General features: G+C 37.9%; 1 protein-coding gene across 1 annotated transcript; it reads left to right on the top strand.

The window, feature by feature from the left end:
* The first annotated feature begins 687 nt into the window (after window positions 1-687).
* Window positions 688-3,850, top strand: LOC141586972 (small ribosomal subunit protein eS4-like). Its single transcript, XM_074408381.1, has 5 exons — window positions 688-824; window positions 2,360-2,437; window positions 2,531-2,711; window positions 2,913-3,010; window positions 3,289-3,850. Exons 1-5 carry the CDS (start codon window positions 822-824, stop codon window positions 3,718-3,720), a joined length of 792 nt encoding a protein of 263 aa, XP_074264482.1. The 5' UTR covers window positions 688-821; the 3' UTR covers window positions 3,721-3,850.
* Window positions 3,851-13,449: the final 9,599 nt, after the last annotated feature.

Genomic DNA, 13,449 nt, shown 5'->3' with positions numbered 1-13,449 from the left:
CCAATATGCTGGGGTAAGGAGCATATTGTAAAACGGCATATTGACCCTAAATATGTTGTTTCAATATGCTATTTACCAAACACTAAAATTAGCATATTGATTGGTCAAACATGCTAAAACCCTTGAATATGCTAAAAATTGGCCATATGTCGTTTACCAAACAATGCCTAATTGTTGTTGTGTAAAATTTTTGCAAAAAATATCATCTTATGATAAGATGAGGTGGATGGGTTGGAACCCACAAAAAACAACAAAAAGTTTTTGTTATTGTGGATGCTTTAAGACTAAGTTTATCCCAGTACCAACCTTGGGTATGAGTAACAGTAAAAGCAAAATTTCAACAAAAAATAGGCATAAAGGTAGTTTACTGTAGAAAAATCTTAGCAGGAGTCTTGGGTTTCAAAGACCCATCTTAAGATAGATAAATAGTGTTTTGTGTGGGTAAGAAGTAGGTCCTATTTACTATTGTTGAGATTTTTTATGAGTATGAGACTTTTGAGGGATAAAGTGAAAGAAATAAAGGAGTCTGAGGTAAGTCTTACTAATAAAATACTAATATATTACTGTTTTTAAGACTTATATTAAGTCTGTGGATAAACATAGTCTAAGGACAACTATACGTCTATACTCTATACCAAACTCGAAAGACCCAAATAAGACTAACCCTGTTAATAAACATAGGCCCAAACCACAAAGAGACAGTTGAAAACACACACATTAGGGTTTTGTTGAGACACCTCCTTATAACTCTTTTCTTCGCTCACTGCCACCATTCTTCTTCTTCGTTTTCACATTACTGGGATCCTACCTCACTTTCAACCATGGTCAGTCTAATCTTCCCTCTCTCATCTCTATTTTACTTCATTTCTTTTTGTTATATGGTGTGATCTTTTGTACATAGCATTTTGATGTTATAAATGATGATGATAATGTATCACCTTCTCATTTGTTGGGTTTTTTTTTATATAATTTCTTCAAATTTTGTGTCTTTATTGTTCGATGATGAATCTCTTGCAAAAACTTGAACTGGGTGTTTTAGATCGTGTACTTAGAAGGTATTGATAAGAAATGAGATGGGGTTTACTTCTTCTTTGTTTTGATTGTATATGTTTCTAAAATTCTCTTCAAAAACGCATCCCATCAAATGTATCAGTCAGATGAAGTACTCCGTATTCGTTATTTTGGGTATTCGTAGCCATGAAAATTTGTCAAGTTTGAGATATTAAACATTTTAGTGTTTTGAGCCTTTTTCAAAATTGGGGTTTTGATGCTAATTTATCGTAGAGCTCGTGGCGCTGATTTAGGAATAATAGAGACGATACATCTGCGAAAGTTTTTGGCGTTGGAATTTTTTTTGAATCAGTTTAAAATATAGGGAGTAGAACTTTATTCGAAAACAGAAGAATGAGAATACAAATTTTCTAATGGTTTAGATTATTGAAGGCCATAAGCTATATTTGTTGTAGCCTGATGTGTAATGTAGGAGACTAACAGGTGTGGTGCCATCTTAGGATTGATTTTTCAAAAATGTGTTTATATGGTCGCTGTCTCTTGGTATGGGGATTCAAAACAAGTTGAGGGGTAGATAAATGAGATTCAAGGGTTTCTATGATTAACAGATTTAGGACATGTATGTCCTATGCTACTTCAGGCCATACTCATTTCCGATGTGACGCTCAGTGACTTGGTATGGGAGCAATGCTCAATCTGTTGTCCCCTGTCAGTATGCTTCTTCTCCACAGATAATTAAGGTTCCTATGAAAAATATAGAGGATATTTGAGTGTGAGATGTTAGTACAATTTAAATGCTATACTTCATATTAAGCATTACGTGTTTGAGTTTGGACTCTTATCCTCATTGGACCGTAGACTCTTATCACTGAGCATTTGTTGTATATGTATTTATATGGCTATTTGCCGATACTTTTTTTTTTTGTTTGACCGTTGTGATTATGTGTTTGATTTTGGACTCACTTTTCTTCTGTAAAATTTCTTACAGTGGAATGAAATTGATGTACTTGATTCACATGTCGTCTCTTTAGGGATATTGAAGGTTGCTTGTGTAGTAGTTGGATTTACAGATTAGAGGGGAAGTATATGAAGATGAAGACATTTCATATTCTGATCAGTAGAATAAATCTGCTGTTCTTTTGTTTTTTCTTTTTAGTGGTTATACTGCTAGTCTGTCCGCTGGAGGATCAGACTAGTTTTTCATTTTAAAAATTGTTTGCTTCAGAAATTAGTACTTTTAGAGTAATAGAAAATAAAGTCCTCTTTTGAGAAAGGGCAGCTAGCTATTGATACGGAGTATTATTTTTGGCAAGGCATATATTAATTTCTGTAATTTTTATGGTCACAGGCTAGAGGATTGAAGAAGCACATGAAGAGGCTCAATGCCCCCAAGCATTGGATGCTTGATAAGCTCGGTGGTGCATTTGTAAGTCATTTTCTGTGTTTATTTTTTCAACATTTTCATACCAGTTTCTTTCTTTAGCATTCTTACTTGATTAATTTTGTCTTTTGTATGTAGGCTCCTAAGCCATCATCTGGACCCCACAAATCCAGGGAATGCTTGCCTTTGATTCTGATCTTGCGTAACAGGCTGAAGTATGCCCTTAACTACCGTGAGGTTGTCTCAATTTTGATGCAAAGACAAATCCTTGTTGATGGGAAAGTTAGAACTGACAAGACCTATCCTGCTGGTTTCATGGGTATGTTTTCTGTCTTTGGAAGATCTTTTATAATTTGCAAAGACAAATCCTTGTCGATGGTTTCATGTCATTCATCTGTTTACTCCATGTTTATAACTATTTTGTGATGCAAGACTTCAGCTGCTGTATCTAATTCTAGAGTTGTTTTGTTGGAGCTCCTTTGGCCATTGTTAAAATTGTTTTTTTTTTTTTCGTTCTTAGATGTTGTCACAATCCCCAAAACAAATGAGAGCTTCCGTCTGCTTTATGATACAAAGGGCCGATTTCGCTTGCATTCTGTTAGAGATGAAGAGTCCAAGGTATCTTTCACTCTCTCTGTGACTGACTATCCAATTGAAGCATCTATGCAACTTTGTTGGTTTAAACATCGAAGATCATTGCTAGTGTTGTGCTATTAAGCTTTTCATTATTCCCTTGATTGGATTCATTAACGTTTCCTTTATCCGCAATTTAACCTGTGTAGTGGCCTATGAATCACAAAAGATAAAGTGGAGTGCCCTTCTTCCTCGTTGACTCACTGATATGAAATAATGAATTCTTTTCGTTCATATTCTGATTTTATTTTTTGGGTGCACAGTACAAGCTATGCAAGGTCCGATCTGTTCAATTCGGACAGAAGGGCATCCCATACCTGAACACCTATGATGGGCGCACCATCCGTTACCCAGACCCCCTTATCAAGGCTAATGACACAATCAAGCTAGATCTGGAATCCCAAAAGATTGTCGAGTTTGTCAGGTTTGATGTTGGCAATGTTGTTATGGTGACGGGAGGAAGGAATAGAGGCCGTGTTGGAGTGATCAAGAACCGAGAAAAGCACAAGGGCAGTTTCGAGACTATCCACATTGAGGATTCTGCAGGGCATGAGTTTGCCACTCGTCAAGGCAATGTTTTCGTAGTGGGTAAGGGAACCAAACCATGGGTGTCTCTACCAAAGGGCAAGGGTATCAAATTGACAATCATCGAGGAGGCTAGGAAGAGAATGCAGAAGGACGCTACAACTGCATAATAATGTAGTGAAATATCGACTTTATTTTAGTTCACATTGTCTTTTAAATTTGAATTTCTCGTTTATCTGTGTACAATTTTGACTCTGAAGCGGTGTTTATTGTAGCTCGACTTGCAACTTTTGTTGACTCTATCTTGTCTTTGCTTGCTTTGGTGATTTTGATATAGCTGAACTGATCACGGCTTTTCACATCACACCGTCTGTCCAGAAATTTATGGATTGTGTTGAAATAATCTGTAATCATTGGATCCACGTAGAACTGTTTTTTCAAAGAGCGGCTATAGTTGCATCTACAGTAAAAGTTGCAATAACACAAATTCTCATTTGTGACTTGTTCTCACGTCATCATTGTAGTTAAGTTCGGTTTCAAGTCGCTCTCCCGCTTAGCGACTATAGCCAAGGCAGTGGCTGTTTAGAAGATCACAAACCTTACAATGTCACAGCAAGGCAAGTCGCTCACCCGGACAACGATTTCAGCTAAAGACGCCTTCCCCCTGAGCCTTGAGCGACTTAATGGGCAATATTTAGCTTAATTTCACAAATTTTTCACCCTCCCTCTCAGAATAAAGTCGCTAAGGGAGGTCAAATCGTCGTCCCCCTGAGAGACTTGGGCTTGCTTAAAAATTTCAAAATTTGCCATACAAACCTACACACGATCATCCTCCATAATCTGCAATACATTCTTCTTATCTCCTTCCATTTGCCATGTAAAAATCATCATCAATGGAGATTGAACAAGACACTACTAATACCTTGGATTTCAATGGAGATTGAACAAAAAAGACCTAAATAGTTGTTTGATATTGCCTAGAAACTAATAATTTGAGTTTTATTTGAAATAATTGATTGATTTGAGGGGATTTTGAGGAAAAAATGAAGTGGTTGTGTTACGGTTTTCATTTTTTTTTTTTTTTTTTTGGGCTTGTTTGGCCTAACTTATAAAAATGATTTTCTACTTTTAAAAACTAGTTTTGCATAAACTGTTTTTTGAAAAAGCTCTCAATGTTTGGCCAAAAGTTATAAGAAATTGTTTTTGTTAGTTTGTTGATGTTTGGCCTAACAAATTTTAAATTTTATTTTCTTTTTAAAATTTTCATGTAATGCTAAACAATGCCATTTTAAAAATAAAATAACAAGAATCATACAATTATACCGACTTACGAAAAATGATAATTAAAACAATTTTCATTGAAAAAAAATATATGGAGCAAAGAAAAATCATTGTGTCCTCCCGGAGGACCGTCCTCCTTACACCTAAAAGCAATCTACTAAATAAAATATTATAAAGGCTTAGGTGTAAGGAAGACGGTACTCCCGGAGAACACAAGTATTTTATGGAGCAAATCATATATGTACGTATTTATTAGACGTAAAAGAAAATGGTGTTGAAAATAGAAGATTTTGAGAAGTAGAAGCAGAAACTCCTATTTTCTACTTCTGTTTCTAGGGGGTTATTTTGGTTTGTTGGGTTTAGATGAAGCTGTTTTTACTTTTCCAAAAATTAGTGTTTGACCAAGGTTGTATTTTTATAGTACAAAAACAGTTTTAAAAGCCAAGCCAAACAGGCCCTTAATTGGGGATGAACGAAGTGAGGGAGAAAGGGGTGTTTTTGTTTTGATTAGAGCAGCCAAGCAAGTCGCTGTCCGACAGAGCGACTTGATCTCTTCCCACAGCTTCGCCAAATCCGATCCTACGCGGACCCATTTTCGGCAAATACTTTCAAACTCGACCTATTTCGTTAATTAGTTTGTTAAAGAACCCCATTTGGGGCTAAAGCCCGAGTAGATTTTCAGGCAACAAATATATACGTTATTTAATACTCTCCCCTAGTCTGATTGTTGGTTCTCTTTCTTTTGGGCACCAAAATTAAGGAAATGAATTTAAACCACACAAAACAGCCTACCCCACATGGAATTAAATTTGGACCACACAAAACTTACCAAAAAAGGAAAGAGGAACCAACACCCGACTAGCATGGAAAAGGAAAGAGGAACCAACAATCAGACTAGGAGGGAGTACTAATAAATTAGCTCAAAAAAAAAAAAAAAAAAAACTAATAAGTTAGCTTTACCTGTGTTGTAGTGGTCTGATACTAGTTTTTTACGCATTCAACTCGGGTTCGACTCCCAAGTGGAGGGTTTTTCTACTTTTTATTTTGCATTTTTCCTTAATTTGATTCTTCCTACTCCTGGTTACACGGAGCTTGTGTTATGTATTACGTAAGAATTTGTGAGCTATTAAAACCCTAAATATTATATAGAGAAAGCACGTTTAATCCTTGCAGACGAGCAAAAGGAAGCGAAGGTTATTGATGATGGCGGACAACAGAGAAGACAGGTTAAGCTCACTACCTCACGCCATTCTCATCGAAATCCTCTCCCTTCTTCCTCTCAAAGCTGTCATTATTACCGATGTTTTATCGAGTCGATGGCGTCATCTCTGGACCCATTTAATCTCCGTCCGTTTCCAAAATCCTTTTTTCAAATCCCTCATTGATTTCTACCCTACTTTTAATGAAATCATTGTAACAACAATCAGGGATTAATTCCGGAACTGTTGTACACAATTGAAACAATTGCAGAAATTCTTGAGAACAAGAAAAGAATTTGGACAATTGATTATTAATTTGGTAACTGATTTTTACAGAAGATTACAGAGAGAAAGATAGAGGAAATGTGAGAGTAAAATGATTGAATGAATGATTCTAAGTGTAAGATGAGCTTATTTATAACAAGAAGTATAACAACTTTCTAATCACTAACAACAAACTCCTAACTATCTTGCGACGTGTCCATTTGTTAGAAGGTTTGTTACAATACATCCCCTTTCCAAAGTGAAGCTTGTCCTCAAGCTTAAGAAATCAAAATGCAGAAACCTCTTAATGAAATCATCTGACAGTTCCCATGTAGCATCCTCAGTAGTGCCATTAGACCATTGCACCAGAAAATATACAACTGCACCATTGCCCTTCCTCATCATCTTCCTTTCCAAAATAGCTACAGGTTCTGCCCTTAGTTGTAGGTCGTCATCAAGCATAGGGACCACACTAATGACAGGCACAGTTCCATGATGTTTCCTTAATCGAGAAACATGGAACATAGGATGAATCTTGGACCTGCTCGTAACTTCGGTCTATAAGCCACCTTGCCAATTCTTGCACACTTCAAATGGCCCAAAGTACCTTGGTGAGAGTTTCGACAACTTCGTATACCACTGATTGTTGTCTATATGGTTGCAATTTGACATACACCAAATCTCCCACCCGATATTCTTTGTCGATCCCGTGCTTATCACTTTGACTTTTCATCCGGTCTTGAGCCCTTTTTAAATGAAATTTCAACATTTGAATGCATTCTTCCCTAGCATTTAAGCTCCTATCCACTGCAGCTACTGCACTATCACCATTAACATAAGGGGTATGTAATTGAGGTGATTGCCCATACACCACTTCATAAGGAGTTGTCCCTATGGCAGAGTGAAAATTAGAATTGTACCACCATTCTGCCAAGGGTATCCATTGTGCCCAGTCCTTAGGTTTTTCCCCTATCATGCATCTAAGGTATGTTTCAAGGCATTTGTTAACTACCTCTGACTGTCCATCTGTCTGGGGATGATAAGCAGAGGACATCAATAAATCCACCTTTTGTAGTTTAAAGAACTCTTGCCAGAATTGACTTATGAAGATCTTGTCTCTGTCACTTACTATGGACTTGGGGTTCCCATGTAATTTGAAGACCTGATCCAAGTATACCCTTGCCACATCAGATGCCTTGAAAGGATGAGTGAGTAATAGAAAGTGAGCATATTTACTCAATCTGTCTACTATCACCAAAATCGTGTCTTTCCCTTGTGACTTAGGAAGACCTTCTATGAAATCCATAGAAATATTAACCCAAATTGCCTCAGGTATTGGTAATGGTTGTAGGAGACCAGCAGGTGCTTGCAATAGGGTTTTATTTTGCTGACACACCCCACACTCCTTAATCCATTGCCTCACACTCTTCTTCATATTCTTCCAATAAAACAGCTCTGACATTCTCATGTATGTAGCATGAACACCAGAATGTCCTCCAAGAGAAGAATTGTGCATTAAGGCACAAATTTCCAATCTCAGGTCAACATCAGGACCTATAACCAATCTTCCCTTTCTCACCAACTGGTCATTCTGCCACTGGAATTTGGTATTCACACTAGGATCATCTTTAAGGTCTTGTATCAGCTGTGTTAGTTCAGGGGTCTGCCAACTATCTTTGATCCTTTGTAAGAGATCAGTTCTCACTTGAGATACTAATATGGTCAATAATTCAGCCCCTCCTACTCTAGAAAGAGCATCAGCTACTGTATTGTCCTTCCCCTTCCTGTATTGCACTTCATAATCTAATCCCATCAACTTGGGTAGGCATTTGCTCTGAAATGAGCTTGTTATTTTCTCGCCTCAAATAGGTACTTTAAACCTGAAGTGATCGTTTTAATGATGAAGTGTTGGCCTACCAAATAAGGTCTCCATTTATCAACAGCTAATATTAAGGCTAGCAGCTCCTTTTCATATGTAGATAGAGACTTATGTTTGTCAGCCAAGGCCTTGCTTATAAAAGCAATAGGATGACCCTTTTGAGTCAAGACAGCTCCTATGCCAATATCAGATGCATCAGTTTCTACTTCAAATTGTGAGTTAAAGTCTGGTAAGGCAAGTACTGGGGCTGCTGTCATTGCTTGTTTCAAGGTTTCAAAAGCCACTTCTGCCTCAGGACTCCATATGTATGCATTTTTCTTGAGTAGATTAGTTAGGGGTTTACTGATGATCCCATAACCCCTAATGAACTTCCTATAATATCCAGTTAAGCCCAAGAATCCCCTGAGTTCCTTAACTGACTTAGGAGGTGGCCATTTGAGCATGGCTTGTATTTTGGTAGGGTCAGTAGCTACTCCTCCCTCAGACACTATGTGTCCCAGGTATTCCACATGGTCCACTCCAAAGCTACACTTACTCATCTTAGCAAACAACTGATGTTGTCTCAAAATTCCCAATGTATCCCTCAAATGCACAACATGAGATGCAATATCAGGGCTATAGACCAATATATCATCAAAAAACACTAATATGAACTTTCTTAATTGCTCACTAAAGATGGAGTTCATCAGTGACTGGAATGTTGAGGGAGCATTGGTAAGGCCAAAAGGCATTACTACAAACTCATAATGCCCTACATGAGTTCTAAAAGCAGTTTTTTGAATATCCTCCGGATGCATTCTAATTTGCCAATATCCAGACCTTAAGTCTATTTTGGAAAATATGCATGACCCATGTAACTCATCTAGTAATTCATCAATAACTGGAATAGGGAATTTGTCCTTGACAGTATTTTTTTTTAACTCCCTATAATCCACACAAAACCTCCATGTACCATCTTTCTTTTTAACCATAACAACAGGAGAAGAAAATGGGCTTTGACTAGGTCTGACCACACCAGCTTCCATCATCTCCCTAGTAATTTGTTCAATGGCATTTTTTTGTATCATAGGATACCTGTATGGCCTTACATTAATGGGTGGGATTCCAGGATTGAGGTGAACCCTATGATCATGATTTCTATGGGGTGGTAACTCCTTTGGTTCAATGAATAAATCACCAAATTCATGTAAAACCTTCGAATTTCAGGGGGTACAAGAGATACCGATCATGTATCAATAGTGGTGAGGAAGTAGGTTGCACTTGAATGGCAAAGAATTGACCCTTATCATACTCTCCCCCTTTGCTTAGTTCAGCAACCATTTGCCTACCAGAGATCCATTTTAGACTGCCTTTTGTGATACCCCTAAGGACCACCCTCTTCCCTTGATACATGAATTCCATCTTCAGCTGGTCAAAATCCCATACCACCTACCCTAAAGATGAGAGCCATTGGACTCCTAACACCATCTCACACCCACCTAAAGGCACAACCATGACATCAGTTGTGAACTCAACTCCATGTAGTAACCATTTGAACCCCTTACACACTTTTGAAGTCATAAATTTTTCCCCATTGGCAACATGAAACTTCTAGAGGATATGTTGTTGTAATTTTGACCAAGCCTTTGTGCAGTCTTTGTATCACAAAAATTATGTGTACTTCCAGAATCAATGAGGATGTGGACAGCAGATGCTTGACCACCCGCCCCCGTACTCTCATAGTCCGATAAGAAGTATGACCGAGAGATGGCATTCGAGAGATCACAGGTTGCTCGTCCCCATGTCCTCCACTTCAGCTTCACCTTCCTCCCCCGAATTCAGTGTATCCAGGATTCCAGGGAAGTCTAATGTGTCACCGTCCTCCTCCGGCTCCATAGGCACTAACACAATATTGTACAACTTCCCTTTACAAGTGTGACCAAATGTGTATGGTTCATCACACCGAAAACAAAGATTTTTCTTCCTTTTCTCCTCAATCTCAAAGCAGAGTTAATCTTTTGTAGTTTGGTTTTGTGGGTCTTTGATAAGTGTTTGATTTCGGAAGGGTTGTGTGAATTTGGTATTATTATTGTTCGATAACCTGGATTGGTGAATCTTTGGGTATTTTCGTGTGTAATTTTGTTTGGGGTCTGTCAAGCAAAGGTCTACTCACGCTTCTTGCACGCTTTGCGGACTTTCTTCCCGACATCTAGCTAATTCTACTGCTGCAGCCTATTGTATCGTTTTAATGCTCTAACGAAAGGCTTGACAAGGGTTTTAGACCACCAATGAAACTATCCAAGAAATATGACTCAGGTAATAATGCATTCCTCTGTAACATCAATCCCCTCAAATTTTCAAAGACATCAAGATAATTTTCCAAGGACCCAGTTTGTTGGAGCTTATTGAATTCCTCCACAACATTACTTCCCAAATTTTCTTTGAATCTGGCACACAAATCCAACACAAATTCATCCCAATCTACATTTAATCTCATACTCATATAACTGTGCACCCAAGACTCACTTTTACCCACCATATACAAGGAAGCAAGATTGAGTTTCGATCATCAAGAACTTTACACAATTCAAAGTATTTCTTGCATTTTTTGACCCAAATTCGCGGATTACTTCCATCAAAAACAGGGAATTCAACTCTGGGATTAAAATTGAAATTGCGAGTGTTTTGTTGAGGTATACCTTCCCGAGTTCCACCATTATTGTTGATGTTATTCCCATTGTTCTGCAGTTCCAAGAGCAATTGCTCAATTCTCTGGTTTTGCTCCCGCATTAACCCCATGGAATCCTCCATCAGCTTCATTCTTTCCTCCATTTGAGATTGTAATTAATTGAGCAACTGTTAGCTTAGCCAGTGTTGATTCGAATTTTTCCCCAAATTATCCAGAAAGAGCAATTGGAGCTTGAAACCCTAGCTATAATGGCGGAAATGGCGTGTGATATTCGGACCGAAGGGTCTCGATACCAATTGTAACAACAATCGGATTAATTCCTAATCGTTGTACACAATTGAAACAATTGCAGAAATTCTTGAGAACAAGAAAAGAATTTGGACAATTGATTATTAATTTGGTAACTGATTTTTACAGAAGATTACAGAGAGAAAGATAGAGGAAATGTGAGAGTAAAATGATTGAATGAATGATTCTAAGTGTAAGATGAGCTTATTTATAACAAGAAGTATAACAACTTTCTAACCGCCTAACAACAAACTCCTAACTATCTTGCTGACGTGTCCAGTTTGTTAGAAGGTTTGTTACAATCATGCACAAACTTTCCTCACCTTTGATTCAAACTTTCATCCTCGAGTTTGGGGTATTTCATGGGAGGCCATATCACCAGATTATGATTGATTCCTGGATTCGTCAAGTTTGTGAACGGAGCGTTCGTCACCTTAAAGTTAACATGTCCACAAAGTTTGGGTTCCGCTGACTATGTCTTCGAAGTGCCGTCTTGTATTTTCCAAACGACGTCGTTGGTTTCGATTGATCTGAGGTCCAACTTGGCCAACAACAGTGCTGATCCTGTTAGGCTTCCTAATTTGAAGAAGTTGAATGTATATGTTACACCTTGGCAATGCGTGTGGCTTGGAAAATTGATTGATGTTTGTCCATTGCTCGAGGGCTTGTCCTTCAAGGTTACGTCTTCTTCTAATGAAGCCATTGTTTTTAATTGTTCAAGCCCTAATTTTAAACGATTGTCGATCAATCTAAGTTTCGTTAAATTGAGCAACGTTATGATTAGTGCCCCAAACTTGGAGTACTTGTTTGCTTGCGCTCTTAAATCATCCACATTCACTTACGCTGACAAACCGAATAGGTTACACCAAGCAAATATCGATTTTTACGATGACCACCTTCCTTGCAATGATGATGAGAAGGTGTTAAGCTCAAACTTTTTCAAAGCTATATACAATATTACGATCCTCACCTTAAATTTTAATGCGCTCAACTTATCCACCATGTATCCCAATTTTACTCGTCTTACATTGACTATGAAAGCGCCCTGCAATTTCAAGATGGTTTCAAAATTCTTGGAATTTTGTCCAATATTAGACGTTCTTATCTTAAAATTTGTGGAAATGCCTATAGATGATATGAGGTGGTTACTACCAAAGCGTGCATCCCCAGGAACCTTAGGACGAGTCAAGAGAATCGAGATAGACTCAAGCCGTGAACTTGGTGATAGGCTTAAAAAATATTTTTTGGAGCTGGTAGGGTATTTGTTAACAAGGGCGTCAAGTTTAGAGCACTTGCATTTTACTGTCGCTGGTGGAAAGCAGTGGGGGAAGTGGAGTTTAAGAGAGAGAAGATCCGATGGAGTTGAACGAGTGGAGTATTCGTTCTGTGATTTGCTCTACAAGTGTCCAATGTCGTCAAGCAATTGTGAGGTTCTATTTACAGGGAGATATCTCATAATGTCCCGAATGGGCGGTCCTATGTTGTGAAATTAGTAGATGGAGATCTCATCAAGCACCACCTGAATTGTTGTAACTAGTTTTGGACATGGAAATGCTGATTTTCTCGACGTAGGTCCAATTCATCTTCTTTCATATTTTAAATTTTCTGATTAACCATTTTTTTGTGTGAGACTAAATTGCGCTTATTAATTACTCCGTAGTTGTTAGTGTCGGATAGTTCAACATTGACGATTTCTGTAAGTGTATGTATTCGAATACGCAAGGAATGAAAGTAATCTGTGTAAACTGTGTGACTAAATTGCTTATTAATTACTCCGTCGGTCGGACCGTAGGTGGTGACATAATAAACAATGAAAGTAATAAGGAGAGCAAGTAAACTATGTCTCAACTCTCTGTCTTTATTTTTGGGTATAAAACGTGGTCCATAAAATCGCCACAAGTGTAAATCTTGAACGTTGAGAAGAAATGGACCAAGCGTTTCTCTTAGGAAATGAAGAAAGCTAATGATAGAGCAAAACTTCAGTGGGATTCCGGCCGCTTGCTAATGTCTTCTTTTAGCCGACCTGGGTCGCTAAACGGCCTAAACCTCTTGCTCACATCTTATTTTTCTAGGTTGCCAAGCCACTTCAAAATATCGTCAGAGGACGATTTAGTAAGAGTGATTTCTATCCATTTCTTTACAGAATTTGTAGTAGGGTTTATCGTTTATTTCAACATTTTGTTACGTCGAAAAGTGACAATTACTTGGATGGAATTTGACTTTAATTTACTCCATATCATAGATTGCACCATAGTCATACTGAAGTGAAATTAGTCAAAGCTCAGGACCCAAAAATAGACATTTCGGGAGACCTGCAAGA

This window comes from Silene latifolia, chromosome 6 (assembly GCF_048544455.1).
Source record: "Silene latifolia isolate original U9 population chromosome 6, ASM4854445v1, whole genome shotgun sequence".
Taxonomy (NCBI): Eukaryota; Viridiplantae; Streptophyta; class Magnoliopsida; order Caryophyllales; family Caryophyllaceae; genus Silene; species Silene latifolia.
This window is presented reverse-complemented; position numbering and strand designations above follow the sequence as displayed.